The 20,278-nt window shown below is 44.0% G+C and overlaps 1 protein-coding gene across 3 annotated transcripts in view; it reads left to right on the top strand.

The window, feature by feature from the left end:
- Nucleotides 1-4,392: 4,392 nt before the first annotated feature.
- The window catches only part of rev3l (REV3 like, DNA directed polymerase zeta catalytic subunit), a 75,785-nt gene continuing 59,899 nt past the window's right edge, over nucleotides 4,393-20,278 (top strand). For 2 of the 3 annotated variants that reach the window (XM_042389789.1, XM_042389788.1), the window contains exon 1: nucleotides 4,397-5,163. In XM_042389789.1, coding sequence (XP_042245723.1) covers nucleotides 5,025-5,163 — 139 coding nt within the window. In that variant the 5' untranslated portion in view covers nucleotides 4,397-5,024. Of the gene's footprint in view, nucleotides 5,164-20,278 lie in introns of all 3 variants that reach the window. The other variant, XM_042389790.1, reaches the window with a different exon arrangement.

Here is a 20,278-nt window from a genome sequence, read left to right as displayed (position 1 = left end):
AAAGTTCCTCCAGACCCACAGAGGACAATTTACAGCTCTTTTCACTGGCTGAGTAGTACTGCCCATTTACCAGTGAAGTGATTGTGATGCGTAAAATTGGTGAAGTGTCCCTGTAACATACACAACAGACAATGTAGTCCAGCATTGAAAGAACAATTAAAAGTTTTATTTAGAATGTCAAACTATAATGGATATAATGTAATGTATTGTTTTAAAGAATACAGCAGCACATTGCATACAAAGGCAACAGTAAGAGTTAAAATTGTTAAATAGAGATGCAGATGCGGTTGGGGGGGGACGACATTCCCATCAGCCTCAGCTGTACTTGTACTGTGTCCAGTGCAACTTAGCAAATGTTTGCATGCTAACACACTAAACCAACACTGTGAACATTATAGGGGACACCAGGGACAGTTGTAACACTTTTTGCGATTTTCCCAATAAATCAAAACAATTGGAACTGGAAAAGTCCATTTGCTATATTATAAACTGCAATGTGTCAACTACTGAAACAATGTATATAAGTGGTTTTATGAAATATGTACAGGTTGCAAAATTGATTTAAACACAGTCACTCCACTGTTACAACTGTCCCAATGTACAAGGACGGTTGTAATATATCAAAAACATACATAATTAATCAGTCAAATACTCAAAATGAAAAAGATTATTTATCATTCATGTTATTGTGACGATTCATTTCTCTTTTAATGAATAACGGTATAAATAATTAATACCTTTTTTCACACTACATGACAAAAAAGAGGGGAAGCCATCAAATTATATGCAAGAAAAAGGCCTTTAGGTTTTTAAAATATAAATTAAACTTGGTTCAGGGACGGTTGTAACAAGGCGTTAAGTAGCTTGACTGCTAGTTTGATACATGTTAGTCATTTCTAGTTTTAGCTTACAAAACAGTGATTCTAATAATATTTGTTTGGATTCCTAAATATTTAATCCCAGGACAGTATCTTAAAAATACATCTGATAGAAAAGTTAAATTTTTACCTCAAAAAAACACTTTTACTGGTAACTTTCTTTAGGAGTTTTAAATGTGGCTCCTTTTTTGTAACCAAGAAGACAATCTAACAGAGCATGTGCAGAGCTAGCATGACTGTGGGCTCTTCATCTTGTTAGATGATTGCTTCCTTAAAGCCAAACCTCTTCTTAATTCACCTCCACTGACATCACTAGATCATCAAGACACCCTAAAAAACAGATGGCTTTTCATGATGGAAGAGCATAGAAAATGGCACTTTCATCATCGCAGTTTGAGGCTCTGCTCCCACCGGGGCCATCCATACTAAAAATGTATGCACTCAGTGTACTGTAAAGCACTTAAGATAAAAGCCCCCCACCAAATACTGCATTAAATATGGCATATATAATATTTCTGGATTTGTTTGATGTTAAATGTGCCCCTCATATAGGCTCATAGACCTCAGGAATGCTGCTGGCAAACATAAGCAGACGCCTGCCGATTGGTTCATTAACCAATAGGCCAGGCTCTCACTCAAGGTCAGCACACACTCCAACAGACAGAGGCTGGCTCTCCATCTAGATGAAAATGCTAATGAAACATTTTTCATCATTGGAGAGTCATTGACTGTGATGTCCCCGGCATGAACCGGACCGAACCAGCTGTTTGGAGAGGGTTATGGCTCTTTCAGCAGAGAGGAGAAAGCAGTGAGCTCAGCACTTCCACAACTGCTGCCTGCCATGTATAGGCTATTATGGGAATCTGAGTGGAATATTGAACAGCTCGAAGATGTGTAGGAGGCAAAAAGACCCGCCAGTAGAGCACCTATGGTTAGTTTTATGGAGTCATGGATAAAATGTACTTTTGAGGTTCTAAAAGATGAAAGGAAAGCAAATGTTAAGCAAATGTAAAGTCGAGAGTATTAAGGCTAATGCATGACCATGATATTTTAGCTGCTTTTAAGGTTAATTGATAACAGCAACAGTAAAATATTGTTTGGGAGACATTTTGCCTGGCAACCAACTGAGACTCCAGGAAGTTACTGTTCCTGGTTTAGAAGTAGTTCAGCACATAACCCCCGTATAATGGCGAATTGTTGTTTTTACATGTTTTTGTATGGATTAAACAAACAAGATATGCTGTTTCCCTGTTTCCAGTCTTTATGCTAAGCTAAGCTAACCAGCTACTAGCTCCAGCTACACACTTACTGTGTGACAATGTGGTATCAATCTTCTCATGTCACTCTTGATAAGAAAGTTAATATGAGTACTTTCCAAAATGTCAAATTATTCATTTAATGAACTCACTATGTGTGATTTATGTGTGATTGTAAAATGAAACACCCCTGCAGGTCAGTTAAACCTGCCAAATTCACAAATACATTACTTAGGATACATATGACTGTGTCCACCTGTCTACAATATTTATGCTTGTGTATAAACTCAATCTTGGCTGCTTCCATGAAACATAACTAAAGCCCCAGTAAATATAAGTAATATCGATATTCAAGAAGGTGCAGTATGACACTGTTTGTCAGAGATGGCCTCACAGTGATCACACTGTACTTTATGGTAATTTTGTATAAATGCAATATTCCTGTTACGTTTCTATATGGATTTATTTACTGATCTTCTTATGATATCCTTTTGTTTAATGTATTCAAGCATTACTTTTCCCCCCACCAATGACAGCAAATATTTCAGCCAATAAGAAACGTGTTCCTAACAAACCACCAATGGGAAAGTGATGCTCTCCAGCTCTCTGATCTGGGTCTGGTCCTTGTTTTGATGCTGCAGTGGCAAATGAGGTGAAATGCTGTCAAGCTTGACATAATGTTCCACAATACCGTTTCCGGTCCCGAAGTCGAAGGGTATTTAGTTACAAAATAAAAGTCATCTAAGAGTGACAGTTTGAAACTGCGGGTGCAGCTTTTCACACAACTGCATTCAAGTATACCCATCTATCTATCTATCTATCTATCTATCTATCTATCTATCTATCTATCTATCTATCTAATCAGTAACTAGGCTTCCAGTGTGATTTAATGGATGTTTCTTACACTCAGTGTTTGCCCTGCTCTAACCCCTTTATCATGAAGAATACATACATGTTTGAATATGTCATGTATTTAGCTGTCTGCCAATGTACATATATGAGGCTATTTTTTTTTTTATCCTTGCAAAGGACAAAATCTTAGTTTTCTTTGCACTCCACCTCAAGTGATGTGGAAACTTGAGGAGCCGCAGTTTGTACTAACATTTTGATAATAATATACTTTAGATATATATTAGCTTTAACAAGGTGCCTCCCAATCTTTTCCCTAAAAAAAGTCCTAAAAGGTTTCTTCTGTGTTCTGTGGGTTGCCTCATGTTTTGGAGATGAAGCTGTTAAAATATTTGTATTTCATTAATTTAGATACACAGTGCAGGAAGAGAGATTAAACTGTTACCAACGCATTTAGAACATGAAGACAGTTAAATGCCCACATTACAGTCATGGAGTATTTTGTTTAGAAGGAGACTTCAAGACTAAAAATTATCACTTGTATGTAGGTGTCTGATGTTGAGAAACCTGAAACAGCCAATAAACACAGGGTACATCACTGATGATGCATCCCAGTGCATCCATTGGATGTATCTTCACATCCACATGAACTAAGACAGACAGGTTGTTTAACGGCACCCAGAGGCCACCTGGGACCTTAACTCCTAAATTACTAATGTGTTGGTATTACTGGGGCCCATAAGACACTGTAATGGTATATATACACAATGGTATATGTTAGAGTTGGTTTGAGATCACTTGGTTTATATATAATTTTAATATTTTTTATGCATGAAAGGCTTATTGTTGACTATGGTCCTTTGATGCTTCACCACTTGTTTTTTTGTTGTTTTTTTGTCTCAGGGTATAGTTACTTCATCTGACTTGAGGTTTTTGATTTGTTTCTTTTACGTGAGCTCACTAAAGCAAATTCTTATCAAGTATGTTCAAATGGCAATAAAGTAATCAGTACTGAATCCTTATTTTTGGGCCAATCAATATTCGAATTTTACTGTTCACAGATGTGCTATTATTTTGAAAAAAAAACAAGCAGGATGTTTCCGGATATCACCAGTGACTTCATACAGACTTTAATTTGCACAATTTGCAGCAGACAAGGCTGCTTGAGGACAACAAAACACCAAAAACATCTGTTTATCCAACCCGATGCTTTCAGAAAATATTTCGCTCCAAGAAAAACATGAACAGTCTCCTGCTGGCGAAATAAACTCATCTAATAAATATGCAACACCAACCGACACTAGGTCTGCACACTAATGTGGTTAGCCGGCTAGGCAGTCCATAACACTAGCAACAGCGCCGTTCAGTCTATATGATCTATGACTGCTGCCAGCAGCCTGTGCCAGACACGAGCCTTCCAAAATAAAGCTGCTATTTTCATTCTGGCGCTTTGTATCACGGCGCCCGCGGCTTTTATTCTGAAGGTTGTGGTCGGAAGTGTATTCTCGTGCATTCTAACTGGCTGACAGTAGGTGAGCTAACATGGACTAGCCTGTTATGGAAGAAGACGGAGCTCAGCGGAGCGGCTGTCTGATCAGACGGGACTGGCTGGGACTCGTTCTGAGCAGTGATTTGGAAAGATAACGCTACGTACCGGAAGCCTGGGGAGCGTCTTCCTGGCTGGAATCAAAAACACCACAGAAAGCTACAAAAAAAACACAGTTACAACAAGTACAACATGGAGCCGACAGCTGCGGAGCGTCGGAGTGTTAATCGCCGCCGTTGAGTGTAGCTCTCCGCGGCCGCAGCTGGACCTCACCGGCGGCAGCTCGGCGCACTGGAGCAACGGGAATCTTTGTTCGCGTTTTTCTTTTCATGGGACACAACCGGGCTTCCCCTCCGCTTCGACGTTGTTTTTCAGCCGTGACAGCACCCACCTCGGCTGGTATCCACTGGCCACGAGGTCCCCGCATCTTATGGACTCCTAACACTAGTTTTTTTGGGCTTTTCTTTCGGTCCCTCTCTGACGGACGCGGCAGTCATGTTTGCCGTGCGCATCGTCACCGCAGACTACTATCTGGCAAGTCCCGTTAAAGACCTGGACGTCTGCTATTCTGAATTCAGGGAGAGCGACGTGAAGAAAGTACCGGTGGTGCGGATATTTGGAGCAACACCCGCAGGTTAGCTAACTCTTCTGTTTATCTGAGTGTGTTTCTTCATTATTTAAGCTAATGGTGGTTGTGCTTTCTTCACAGCGCACCACGCGGCATGTTACGCGGTTGTGGCTGCTGTTTGGACACACACACACACACACACACACATATACATACATACACACACGACCGCACTGTATTGTTTAGAGGAAACCCAGCGGGTCTAGTAATGCAAAATGACAACAGGAAGATGATTAGAGTGTTGACACATGCACCGCTGTTGCTTTTGCATACAGGCTGTCTGCCTGCGGCGGAGGGAGTCCTCCTCTGCTTCCCCCTCCTCTCCCTCCTCACACGGCTCTGCTTTGTTTTCTCCCACCGCTGCATCATGGTGGTGGTGTTGGAAACCTTTGGCTCATATGTCTCTACCTGCCACATGTGACTCACAGCGACCACTTAAATACATCCCTTTAAGGTGTTTTTTATTGTGTTTATAGCAACCTGTGGAGCGTGTCCAGGCTGGACTACAATATGCTTCCACCTCTTCCAGCTTTCCATCATTTTTTTTTTTTTTTTTTTAGTTTAATACCAGAAAAATCACAGAGAGAAACAAAACTTCCCCCACAGTAAAATTGGATGATTGCAGCAATATAAGCAGCCAAATAAATAGTATTGAAGCTAAAAGAAACGTTTTAAATCCAGAATAAAATATCAGCAAGAGAGAATTAGACAGATTTCTGGGCGCTGAAAGCATCCTGGAGTCAGTTATATTCTCTTTTGAAGACAGCACAGCCTGTTAAGCTAGGAGCCATCATGGAATTACGTTATTATGCAAGATATAACAATGAGGGAGGCGCGATGAATGAAAACAGAAACCTACATTGCGTGAGAAGGAGATGTGCACTGCATACTGACAATAGAAGCCAAGACAAGGCTGGCATATGTGAAGAAAATGTCATGGTTTGCGGATCGCCACTGTTAGAAATGATACACTCATACTGTACATATTGTACAGAGGAGGGTCAGAGATGTAGATTTCCTTTTGAGCTTTTGGCACATGCCCTGCTCTCCAATAAAGCCATTACAGCAGAGCACTCTGGGTACCTTAATCCTGCCACCACAAAACAATAGAATGATTTCCTGCACAATTGCACGGCATTAGCACCCCGGCAAAATCCTTTTTGTGATTGCCGTGCCCTTCCTTCAACCCTGTTTGACAGGTGAAAACACCATTGCAGTGTGACCGTGTATTTTTAGCAGGATGAGTCTCCAGTGGGGGGGGATAAATGGGAGTCAAACTTGTCCCCCAGGCTGTTTTGAGCGCTGCTCCTCCACAGGACGACCCGGAGCAACGTCCAACAGGGTGTACCTCCAGTGAGGATTAAAGGATTTGGAGCAGAGAAATGAAGGACAGTGGGTCAGGGTTAGGGTGTCAGGTCTAATTTGGTTCTGTCATAAACCTGCACGTTCGCATGCGGTTGAGCTGATGCGAGGGGGGCTGCACACACACTGCAGTAGAGGCAGCCTGGGTAGCTTGTCAGTGCATGTATGTTGAGCAGTTCATCAACACTGATTGAGCACAATGTTGCTATAGGGCTCTAGAGCAGGGAGATACAGGGCAGGTTTTATGACAGGAGACTGGATTCTATCTGTGATGATCACATTATAAGATGGATATTATATATATTGTAATATCCTTCTGGTGTTAAAGCCTATGTTATAGTTGAGTGCTGCGATTCCCTGAGATTTTTGGACACATCCATTGAGCAAAATTGACTGTTTGGTTAGAGCTGAAATGATGAATTGTTGAGTCGATAGCAGATAATTAAACAACAATGAATAAACATCTCAAAAATGAGGACACGGTGCTGTTCTTTGTTTTATGTGAGAATACATTGGACTTGGTTGGCTAAAACAAGAAATTTGATGATGTCACTTGGGCTTTAGGAAATAGTGATGGGCATTTTCTGACATTTTAACCCAAAGATGTGCAGTTTACAACAATATATGATTGAGAGAAAAGCAGCAAATCTTCACCACCAAGCTGGGACCAGTGACTTTTTATTTTGCTTGATACATGACCAGTATGATTGGTTAATAGCTAAAATAGCTCATTTAGTCATGGTCAGAAATATGAGAATAACTCCTAGGTTGAATAATTACCTTTCAACCATTATTAACAACCATCAGCAATACTTATTCCCAAATTGTTGTCACATAATCAATATTCTTATGACGTATGATTTGACTAGTATCTGTAAGTAAAATGTTGCTCAGTTGGGGATTTTCGTTGAATTACACAGCCTGTAGTTTCCTAATTGACCTTTTTCACAGCAGACTTCTGACTTGTCAGAACAGGGAGCGAACAGGTGTAATTAATAACATTAATTAACGATGGCTCGGTGCCATTAATGTGTCCCAGTCGGCCATTGAAGTGAGGCAGCATGCACCATACCAGGACAGAGGAGCTGCCTCACCTACATGGAACGCTGCCACGGTTAATGTTATCATTAACACCAGTGCTTTTCACACTATACATCCTAGTGTTTACTGTAAACACTATTCCCTTCATTTTGCCGTCATGTGTTTCGTAGCGTTGTTTGAGTCCTGTCTAAACGCCTGCACCTCTGATCCTGTCCGATTGATTAACATTCCTGAGTGTGTGTGTGTGTGTGTGTGTGTGTGTGGCATTTAAACCGATGCCAGTCTCCCGTCGGAACCATTAAAAGCTTTCGCCGATTGAGCTCTTACACGAGCACGTACGCAAACACAGTAGCTGGCATTGTTTCTACCGTCGTAGAAGTGGTTTGAATCAGACTTTGTGTTGCCTCAAGTCGCAGTAATGACAAACTAACATGTCTGCAGTTTGTGTGCTGCGGTGGGTGCCCCGCCGATTCGCACAGTTGCACAGTTTGACTCCCCTTCTCGCTCAGGCTATGTATCACTTGTGGCGAGCCGAAGTCGGAGTCAGCTCTACGTTTCCAGAAATAAAATTACATCACCATCTGGAACCCATCGAAGCAGAGACGGATCTCTTTTCTTTCCCTGTTTCAAATGTGTTTCCAAAGGGGCCTGTAGCTCCGAAACAGGCCACGCCTACTGAAAAAGTTACTTTTTAATATTTCCTGTTGCCTTTTGTGGTGATTTTTGTTGTCTGGCCTCAAGGGAGGAGCCTCATGAGCAGTTTTGCTCATTTGTGCCGGCTTTTATCTCATCAGTGTGTTTACCCTTGTGTAAGCAGTCAGCAGTGTGCCGTACATTCTGCACCATGTGGCTCTGGCTACAACCCCAGGCCTCGTATTCCCTATCCTTCCCTGACCTAAGCTGTGCACACTCCCACCAAGCGGCCCTGTGTAATTCGAAGCCATGCTTCCTGCTCCCCCCCCCCCCCCATCACCATCACCACCACCCCCACCTTTTGTCAGTGAGTGGTCAGCCTGCATGTGCTGCACTCATACTGTACATACATGCCAACAACTCTGAAATTGCTCAAGGAGACGGGAAGGGAGGGGAGGAAAAAAAAAAAGGAATCATGTTGTTGTGAAAATTGCACTCCTGATCAGTGTCACACCATGCTTATTAATAACCGGCTTCAATGGCGCGCTTGTGGTTGTGAAAATCTCCCAGGGTGGTAAACAGCGAGCCTCTCCCCGCGCTGCCGAGAGTCGCTGTTGTTGAGGCGGCTGCAACCTTTTTTTTGAGGTCTGACAGCATTGATCTCCACCCTTGATGTCAACAAGCTGGGCCCCGGTTGCGCTGACAGGCCCTGGGTCCCACGACGGCAGGAGGCACACTGTTATGATCCCTCGCTCCGACCTGAGTGTTTATTGGGTGTGTGTGTGTGTGCGCGCGTCCGAGAAGTAGAGGAGGTGCATGACCAATTGACCTGAATGAGGGGGCCAAGCAGTGAAGCGCAGGGAGGAATAAAACTGAGGGCCTCTTCCTCCTCCTCCCCCCCCCCCCCCCCCCCCCCCCCCCCCCCCCCTCAGGTTTAGCTCTCTCCAGGGGAACCCTTAATGCCATCTGAAGGAATTCCTCCCGGATCCATTAATAGGATAATAGGCGGATTCAAAAGAAGTCGGTGGCTCATTAGGCAGAAGGTCATTGTCCCCTTAACTGTTTACTTTCCTCTCTCCCTGTCGGTCACTCCGGTTCAATTATCATCCTCTAACTGCTGCTCCAGTTGCTTCTAATTACTTTATGATGGAGTGAGATGCCGATTTGCTGATGTCTTGAAATGGTTTCTCTGGGATTCATTTTCTGTTTTTTCTTTTCTTTTTTCTTTCTTTCTTTTTTTTTTTTTTTTTCTCGGTCCTCACAATTTTTCCAGTTCAGTTTCACGGAGTGTCTGGTTTTTTACCTCGTGTTACATAGGATAGCTGCAGGTTTGGTGAGAAAGCGAGTGTCACCTAAAGACACTGAACGCTGCTCTGCACTAATCCTCATCCTGTGATGCTGTCGCCCCCACAGATTTGAGGCCCCGGCTTCTCGTCAGGAGAGAATGTTTGGGACACTGAGCTTTCTGTTCAGATGAAAATCACTTAAGTTCAGTGGAATCGATGTAAATGACACAAGAGGAAAGGGTTTACAGCTGCAGACACATACTGGCATGTTAGTTCGACTAGTTTGTTTGGAACATTTTGAGTGAGATCATGTCAGTAGAATCATTGCATTCAGTGGGTTTTGCTCACAGAGACGGAGTAAGTCTATGTGGAAACTTGAAGCACAGCTGCCGACTTGAACATGCAAACTGTCTCGACAGTCCAACATGGATGAAGCAACCGGCTCTGTGGTCTGTTCAGTTTTTCTGCCTTGTCAGAATATAAAATGCTCCACAAAAGACATGATGCATGATAAGTAGTCACTTCATCACCAAGCTCCCAGCACAAATGTGCCATTTCTAGCATGATCGGGCACTAACAGCCTGTTCTCATTTATGGATTAAAGCTCGCAGGCTCCGTCTTGCTTTCTCATGAGCCTCAAGCTTGTAGGCACGATTGCATCGAGTGCATAATTTATATACCTCACCTTCATTTGGACAGTTACTATCTCACTTTCCCATAATTCCTGTGCACTAACAAAGTACTTCATCTCCAGAGTGACGTGTTTCTACGCACCGTTCTTCTTATTCAAGTCCTGGTAGCTTGTTAATTGGGAACTTGTGGACAGATTTTCCTCCAGCTATGTGCTTACATTTCAGAAGGGAATCAAACAAGCGTGATCGGTCATCGCCAAGTTGTTGCTTTTGTGCGTCAGAGGATATTTGAACAAAGTCAAACCTCTCTCGGTGTATCCACATCGCATTACTTGGTGACTTCTGAGTGTTTGAGTCATGGTGGGTGGCAGCAGCATGCTTTTCTGTATATATTAGGCCGTTACTGTTATCAGAAGAGGAAGGTAACAGGTTACAGTGGCTGGTAAATCCCAAATTTTTATTCTCCAGGCCTCTTATATCAAGGTTGTTTGTCTGCTTTATCTGTGATTTAAACAGTCTACAAACGTGCCGCACAACCAAATCTTCCTTGCGGCTGCACTGTACAAATTGTTCTATGTATATGAATCCTGTATGGTTGACAGCTGTTGGAGAAAGCTACACAGAAACACTTAATTTCACTTACTAGACATTAGCCTTCTGACTGCATCGTTGTCGCACACACACCCTGACTCACCCACTCAAATTCTGACATTATTAGCTAATGCACATCCTGGATTAGTTTCCTCAGTAGTTGTTCGTCAGCTGACTCAAGAGGTGTCCCAGTCAGTCGGCAGGCATCACACACAAGTGCCAGCCAGCAGTCACTCACACCTCTCAGGTGCCGTGTTGCCAGTAACTCTACCGTATCAGTCATGCCTCTGTTGCAGGGCCCTATCAACATCTGAGGCATTTCCGGTGTGCTATCTGGTTCCAGAGAGTCTTGTCCAGACACAGTCAGGGCAGCCGAAGTAAAGAGCTTTAATAAGTAAACAGACAAAACCCCCTCCCCTCCCTTCCCCTCCCCTCCCCTCCACTCCCCTCCTGCTCACACAGGACTGTGTGAATCACATATAAAGTGGAAGGAGGCTTTGTCTCCCTCTGAATGCTGCGATACCACAGGTGGCCTTTGCGGTGGATTACAGTCAAAGAGGCTGAATAGCTTGTGGCTAATGAGCAACATCTAGACAAAGGTGATATATGGGCACAATACTGATTTTTATTTTTTTTTTCTAAAGTCATTCAACCAAGTGATCAATTACATTCATTTAATGGCGTCCACGCCAGATGGAGGCAGTATAGTCAGGCTGCAGATGCAAAGATCCAATATCACCAGCCAGGCCACCAGCTTTAGACAGGTTGTTGGGATGAAGGTTAGAAGAGATTGTTTCTGTCAGCGGTCACCAACCTTTTTTTCAAGCCAAGACCCCTGCTGATGTCCAAATATAAGCCAGCATCTACTGATGTGAAATGTAACGCCTCATCTCCTCCCAAATCAAGTAGAGAAGACGCAAGCTGAAGTGTGAATGACTGGAAATACATGAAAAAAAACGACATGACTGGATTTTCGTGGAACAGGATGGCATGGTGAAAGGAGTTGTTTACCTTGATGACATGTTGTAAGAGCCTGTCGTTTGTTCAGTGTTTGTTCCTTCTATCATTCCTACTTGCTATATTAAAACCGATCTAATGAGAACAAAGCACTGAAAGTGCCTGGTCAACCTGTAGGTTGACCAGGTTTTGACTTGCTCACTCATCCTAGTTTTCACTACCTGCTTTCACCAGTTCACCAGAGTACACCAAGACCTTGTAGTCATAATGTGGTGCTTGTTAAAGCTCCTGGCAGCAGAGCAGTTGAACTAACCAGCCACAGCCTGCACGGACTACCTGGTAGCTGGCAGTGATTTTCCTTTTGTCTTGAAGAAGCTGTGTTCAGCTGTCTCAGTGTCCTTGCTGCTGCTGCTGCTGCTGCTGCTGCTGCTGCTGCGGCCCAGTCAATCTGATTGATGGCTATAATAGCTCCCTCCAGCTCCTCAGTTGAGTATCTGAAGGCGTCCCTGTCGAGGGCTCAGGCCTGACGCTGCTGCAGTCCTCGTCCCCAATGTATTTCCTGTCACCTCCGTTCACACTGAGTCAGATGGCTCAGGTGAGTTCACATTAACATCCGCATGTGTCGGATGTCTTTTTCCACTACTGGAAGTCTGTTCTTCATTGACCTGACCCCAAGTTATCTTTTAGTAATGCTGTATCGATCCTTGAAAGGAGGAATGCTCAGCAGCAATTGTAATTCATCGCCTTGCCCGACGGCACTACAGCAGCTATACAGCAAGCACCGTGAAAGCGTCAGTCCATACCGACTTTTACCTCCCTCACGGCCGTCCTTAGATCCAGCTGTTCTCTCTCCAGCCAGGCTTATGAGGTGAAGTTCCCTAACAGTCTTCACCACATTCACATCGGAACCCAGGAACATCTGGCCTTGAGGCAACAGTGCTAACCACTGTGCCGCCGCAGGGCCCACTCTTTCTTTAGAAAATCAAAATGATTGGCTCCGGGAAAGAGAGACTTGATGTGGGGAAATAGAGGCACGACTGAATGAAATACATTTCCAGTGGCGAGCAGATAAAAGTAGATAGAAATGTGGGACCACATGCCTGTGAACTAGATGTCAGAAATGCAGGGGAATACTTGAGGTAAGGGGTTAATGACAGTCCCGCTGTAGATACCTGGTGCAGGTTTGATTTATAGTGCAATGTCCAATTTCACGCGTTGATAGTATATTCCCCACAATGATTGTGTTTACACTCTGTCTTTAACTTGATGATATAGAGTGACGATGGGCTGGAGACATACTTATACAACTGGAGTCACATTGAGGTAACTTCTCATTACTGAAAAGGAGACGGTGTTAAGTTCTTTCATTCACTGTGACGGTCACCGTGAGCCGGGGGTTTGCAGTAGAGATGGCTGAGATTACTGAGACATTTCTCAATTTGTCTAATGTTATTTTTACCATCAACAATCTCCACCAGCATCAGAAACTTGTAGGAGAAAACACAAACAGCTCAAACCGACCAATCACAGTCCTCGCGGTTCCTACCCGCTATCTCTGTAGTCATTGCGTAGCTACGGCTGCCTGGGCTTGAAGGGTTCGAAGTTACAGTCACCTCTTAAGGCAGCAGCTATAAATCCTCCTCCAGAGAGTGCATGTCAGTGCTGCCAGTGCAAGATAAGTAAGAACAGTTAGACACACACACACACACACACACATACAGTTGTCTGCTTTACTTTTTTTCAGTCCAGAGTGAGCCCTCTTCTGTTTTCTACAGTGGGATGGGGGTTGGGTTGGGCCTGGTGGTGGATTGCCCTGCCCCCCTCTCATTCTCCCTGTTAATCAGTGAACCAGTGGTGGGGTGCATCAACCAATACATGCACACTGATAGTATATACACGTTGAGTATTTGCCTGCAGAATATCAGACAAGGCATCCACACTCTGACAGTCATTCTGTTTATTTCAAACGTTAGCTGCTTCTTTTCTATAAGGGTTTCACACGTACTTTGAGCTTTCGTGAAGTGCTGTAATTGTTCTTTGTTGACATTCGTGTTTGTCAGATCCAGCCGTCATACTTAACTCGCCGTCTGTTAAACCTAAAGAGGTTACTGCGCTGCATAAGAGCTGTGCTATGCTAGAGAATAACTCGTCTGTATGGCGTCGTCCGACCACGTCCGAAGGCAAAACTGTTTAGAGTTGTTCAGTACAGCCACAGTTGACTTATAGAGGGTGCAAGACACCATATTGGTTTAAATATGGGGATAACAGTGCAACAGTTCACACCTTGCTTACCTACCCACACAGCTGGCCAATCACTGTGTGAAGTAGGTGTGAATGGTAGATGCAGCCCACACCCCACTTCTGATGTTGGTTGCATAGAAATGAAAGGTGTGGGCAGAGGGGGTTTCCAAAGCAGTTCTGATGGAGTATACCTTTAAGACAACCATTAAATAATGTGATCAGAATGACAACACCTGCCTGTCCATTTCTGGACTGTATGTATGTACAGGTGTCTCTTAGCCACATGTTATGTTGTGTCTTTTGACTGGTGTCCTCATGTAGTAATAAGCTTGTCTTTAAATCTGTATGATAGGCCGCTAGGGTGTGCAGGTTGTAACAGTGGAAGGGTGGAGTTGGCATCTTTTGAGGAGGAGTTGTTGTTGTTGTTGTTGTTGTTGTTGTTCTCTAGTAGCTTCACGCCAGATGGCTTCGCCAATGAGGTAATGTGATTTAGTTCATCTCCAGGGTGAGATGGATGCCCATTAGTAAAGGTGGAGAGGGGGGATAACAGGAAGCATTCCGTCTTTTGATGCAGCTGTAAGAAAAAGCGTTTGATGTGAAGTGGCCGCCGACGCAGGGGCCCGCTGAGGGCTGCTGTTGACCGAGGTTTGTAAAGTCGCCCTTTCTGGGAGAGCCTCTTCTTTTCCCAAAGCAGGTTCCTGTAACGTGGTTCTGTGTGGTCTGAAGAGAGAGAGAGACCAGCGACGGCACGTGGTGTTGGGTCATTCCAGGTCCTCCTCCGTTTGAGCGTCGGGCTGTTCCTCTCTCCTCCTGCACCATTGTCGCCACAGAGAGAGAGAGAGAGAGGGAGGAGGGGGGCCCCCGCTTTGTCCAGCGAACCCATGAAGAGAGGGGAGACTACCCACTCCGTGTTCCCTCAGGGCCACTGGCACTGCTGCAGGAGAACTCTGCAGTGTTTCAAGGCAGATTAAGACCTTGTTTAAAAAGAATGAAAGAATTTGGCAGGCGGAGGAAAGCTTGAATCAGTGCTGGAGGGGCGGGGGGGAGAGAACGCTTTGAACCTGCCATGCTGTGCCATTCAGCGTGGATGTTAATGAGGCCTGTGTGTGCGGTGGGTGTACACACGTGCAAGTGTACACACAAAGACAAACAAAGCAATTAAGTTCTCGTCTGTGGCGCTGGAGGTATATCTGCAGATTAGGGTGGAGTAGCACTCCTGTTCTTACAGGAATGTACCAGCGCTTTAGTCTTTCTGATCAATATATTGTTGTGCACTAATAGGATTTACAGCATTTTCACATCAACATGTGAATTCTGCTATTTCTCTTCTGACATGAAACCTAAACCCTCTTGGCTTTTTAAATTTTAAAGCCATATATCAGACATGACGGAGGGTTTTAAACTACTGGAGTTCCAAAATAATAAGACTTTTATGGCTGCGGGAAAGTGCTGGATGTGCCTGAGAGTACTAATTGATTGTCAGTCAATGGAAATGTGTGACACAGAAGCGGGGTACTCCCTGCTTATTATAAGCACCATCTACACTTGATTTATATGTAGAGGAACTCATGTGGTATGCTCGGATTGAATATAAAGAGAATTTGTGCCTCGTTGCTATATTCACACAAATTTGACCACTGGTGTGTTTATTCACTACACAAACAGCCAATATACCAACTGTACAGATGTCTGCTGTAGATAGCCAGCAGTATATGTACTGTGTGTGTGTGTGGAGAGCGTGCTATGTTGTGTTTATATAAGTTGAAGTTGAATCTGAAGTCGAATCCCAAGTGAATCTGCGTTCGTCTGCATCCACTTCTGTCTTGGCACTTTATATGCAATTGCGCTGCCTCTTAAAGCTGCATTATTATTTTTTTTTTTGGCCACTAGGAGTAGTGGAACAAGCTGAATACACAACACTGACATATTATCACCTAATAAAAATGTTGTGTCTAATGTGTTAACGGTCGCCTTTTAAACACATTACACAGTACATACAAAGACACGTTACCGCACACTTAATCAACACACAATCCCTGAGAAAAATATCTGGCTCTTTAGCTGCTAAACGCTCCGCTATGCTAAACAGCTAGCAGGTCATTAGCTGCACAGTGGAATTATCTATGGGTTTGTCACTCTGAGCCACCCCTTTCACATAGTCAGTTGATCCTTTTGTCAATATAAAAACTGTTTTGCTTTCAGTCTAAACACACCTTTAGATTGCCTGCTCATACTGACCTTCTTGACATTGTGACACTGGGCAGAATGTACAGTTCGGCTGCAAATATCAGCCATGTTTGATAATGTTTGATAATGATCATGACATCTCAGACGAGGTCAACTGCTATGAAGCAATTTAATTGTAGTGGTCTGACCCTCACACAGCAGGAGAGGTGCCCGGGCTCCATAATGACCCTGCAAGTGTGATGATTCTCCAAACTCTTCAGGGACATCTTCATCATCAGGGTGCACATGGCTAAAAAAAACTGCTGATTAAGAGGACTTTGTCATATCATCTAGTATCATTCCCAAACTTATGGGCATTATTGGCTGCCAAAATCCCTGCTTACTACTGGTATTAATCACTTGTTTTGTGTGTGGTTACAATAATATTTATAAATATGCCTTGATCTTTTATGAGCTCCAGATCCTAAGAAATCCCGGTGCATGTATTAACTTGCAGAGCATATTTGCTTAAAGTCATTATATTCCTTCACCTGTGCAAAGTCCGCTTTTCCTTTTTAAAAGTCGTAGACCAGCATGCATCAGTCTCTCTGCCTCTGTTTTCTTTCCTTTTCATCTAACGCTGCAGTGGGAACTGAAGGGGCTTTTTTTGATCAATTTTTAATTCCATAGCAGTGTACAGTCAGTTTGAGGGTAGGCTTATTAAAACAGGGAGGGGGAAGGGAAATTCTGGGAGCCCGAGTCTAAAAATAGCACAGCTTGCGTGTGTATGTGTGTATGTGTGCGCCTTAGTTTTTTAATGCAACCTAGCGTGTGACTGTGCTAGACGGGCTGGTTGTTGTTGTTGTTGCTGCTGACGAACAACTCTTTAAAACTGCCTGATGAGCATCTCCTGTTGTTTTTCTGTAAAAACCATTTTACATTTTTAGGAGACATTTATCCCCTCTGACGTCAGAAGTAAAACATTTTACTCCTGGAAGAGTTCTGTCTAGACCTGCGCTGTTCTTTTTCTACCTGCTCTCTGTTCGCCGACTGTAATCTGCTCCAGTCACGGCAATATCTTGGCAGCAATTTAGTGTGTGTTTCTGTGTGTCTTTTATGGCTGTCCCTGCGTTAGACTGAGAGTGGAGGAGGAGGAGGAGGAGGAGGAGGAGGAGGGAGGCTGAGAAGAAAAGAGAGAGAGCAAGCACGTGTGTGAGTCTCGCTCGACCAATGCACCAGCCAAGCTGCTGTCCCTACTTCTCGTGATGTGCGGTGGAGAGCGAGACATGCCGTGAATATCAAATTTCGTCTGAGCTGAGAAAAGGGCAGGCTTGGAAATCTCTTCTGCTGTCTGGCAAGAGATTATCACCCTTGATCTGAGATCTAGTCCCGGCTCACATGCACACATAAACAAACAGCATCTTCTAGCGCCATGGCAACAACTCTGCACTGTCCAGCTCTCACATTATGAAACCTGAAAGCAGCTTTTATTATGTTACTTCCACTGTTGACACTTAACTCTAAGATTTTTTTTTTCTTTGTGACAAGACATTACACTAGTGCTGGGCAGTATACCGATTCAGTTGATATAGCGGTTTAATTTCCTGTAAAATATGAATTTTTCATGTACCGCCATACCGGTGCATAGCTGAAATAATTGCTGTAACTCTTCAGTAGGCGGCAAAATATATCATCGCCGAGAAGAGAGCTACAGTCGGGGTAGAAGCTGTGTAGAACATATTGAGAGGGGACCCATGTTAACTGTGCACCCTTCTTACTAATGGTTATAGCTTTATAATAGCAATCAATAACCCACAACTAACTCTCTTTAACAGGGTAAAACACCATGGCACGCAATAATTTGTGACACATAAACAATTTGTAACACTAATAATTGTACATTTACAAAATCACACTGCCGAACGGCATGCTGGGTACAGCCATGGATGTATAATAAGAGTTGGATAGGGCGCTGCCGCTCAGCTTTGCAGCCAATTTTTCCCAGTGGCCACTCGCGGTATTGCAGCGAAAAATCCCCCTGCGGCCCAAAAAGCATTTTCCCCATAGACCACCGTTGTAAAAGAGACGCCAGACGTCAATTATGACTCTTTCTATTATGAACTTTTGATCCATGGAGGTTTTATGTTTGTCAAACTTTCCTTGAGCCAAGAAAAGCAACTTAAAAATCTGTGACGTCATCGCAATGTAACGTCTATGAGTCGAGCAGGAGCTCGCAGACGGGGTAAGCGAGAGAAACACTACTGCGCATATTCAGTGGGGCGCACAACACGGACGCAAACCCGGGAGCTAGAAACTTTTTTTGGCGTATGTGCCAGTCGAGCAATTCCTATAGGACTGAATGGGCACCATTTTTAGTCTGGTATCCAGCTCTTACTAAACATCCATGAATCCATGGATTCAGGCGAATGAGGCCTCCGTCAGGGGGGGGGGCAACCTCCGTCAGCCTCCTACTGCTTTAGAAATAAACATGATTTTTACATGAATGGCTTCAAAAGTTTGTGAGCCTGAACAAAAGTAAACACAGGAACTAGCCGCCTGTAGCAGCATTATGGCTAACTGCAAAGGGAAATCCATCCAGGGCAGTTTGTTTGTTAATGTCTGAGGCTATTGATAGTGGGAAACATGTACTGCAGGTTGCAGGCTTCTCACTTTTAGATAAACATCACCATCACTGGTTAAAATAACAAAGAGCCTCAGCAGATCAGGTCAGTTGTAGCAAATTAACGTTAATTCTGTAACGGCTAAAATTCAAATGTTTGTCTGTCCTGTGGTTAATGTGCTCCCTGCAGCAGGTGTCTGTAAAGACACATCACTCTAACGCCACTGTACGACTCTGATCTAGCTGATCATTTCACATCATTTTAAGAATCTCCATTGCCATCTGATCAGCTTAATAGTTCTGAATCAGGACCTTCAGTATTTGGAGTCAGATACAAGAATACAGATACAGAATGTGTCAGATACATTTAATGGCTCTTTTACTTGCAAATGCAATTAAGCTCACTTTAATGACAGCTGGTTGAATTTGAAAGGTAAATCTAATACGATTTGAAAAGGGATTGAAATGCTATTGAATCTCATCCCTATCTGGAAGTCTTGTTATCACAGCTTTGCAGATGTGGTACCATCGTGCCTGTACAGAGACCAAAAGGAAAACTGGCTCATTGATCATATCTGAAGTGCTGGGCAGAGGGATATACAGTTGTAGGCTGTATTGTATAGCAGCATACAGTCACTGCAGCCTACCTGTCTTTATGATCAGCATCTGTGTGTTTTGTTTTGTGTGTGTGTGTGTGTGTGTGTGTGTGTGTGTGTGTGTGTGTGTGTGTGAATGAGTATATCCCCGCATGTCTGTGTGTGGCTGGTGTGTCAGTAGCTGCAGGATTTCCCCTCTGCTGGTCACGCTCTATGACTCTCTCTCTCTCTCTCTCTCTCTCTGTTCTCTTCCTCTGCTGTACTCCCCTCCACCTCCTCCTCCTCCTCCCCCCTCCACCCCCCCCACCCTCTCCTCCTGTCCTCCACATTCCTTTGTTTTCCTCGACATGCCGTTCCAGTTTCGAGGGTTTTCACTTTCTTTCCCTGAATCACATCAGCATTTCCTTTCATCTCTCACCCCCTCCTCACTCCCACCCCCCCCCCCCCCCCCCCCCCCCCCCCCTGCCCTCGGATTGTCCTGGACCGCTTTCACGGGGCGAGCTGCCGCATAGCGCACAGAGAGGGAATGTTTACAACTGGAGCTAGTCCGGCCTTTGCCCTCACCCTGTCAACCCCCCTCCCCTCCCTCATTCCCTCACTGTCCTCCTCAACTCAAAGCTCTACGCAGCCTTTAAATCCTCCACACCCAGCTTTTCTATTCTTTTTATCTCGTCGCCCCACACACTCGCATGCCTGAACATTAAGATGGCTGCAGTCATTAGTGAGGGGGTGCAAGTGAACTGGACAGGTCCTTTTTTTTTTTTTAGGGCAGGGATCATTTTTGTCCATTAAGCCTTCCTGCTGAGTTATAATAGTTGTTTGAGCTCCACTTGTACCTTCACCTGCATGTGTAGTATTTCTTCGTGAACTGTTAAATCATTTTCAAACTGACAAATCACAACTAGTTTGTTACTTGAGTTAGGTGATTCAATTCTGATGCACATTTCCAGGTCTATATTTTTAATCTGGGGCTCTACTGGAATAACTTTGCATGAT

The sequence above is a fragment of the Thunnus maccoyii genome, chromosome 17 (genome assembly GCF_910596095.1).
Source record: "Thunnus maccoyii chromosome 17, fThuMac1.1, whole genome shotgun sequence".
Classification (NCBI taxonomy): Eukaryota; Metazoa; Chordata; class Actinopteri; order Scombriformes; family Scombridae; genus Thunnus; species Thunnus maccoyii.
This window is presented reverse-complemented; position numbering and strand designations above follow the sequence as displayed.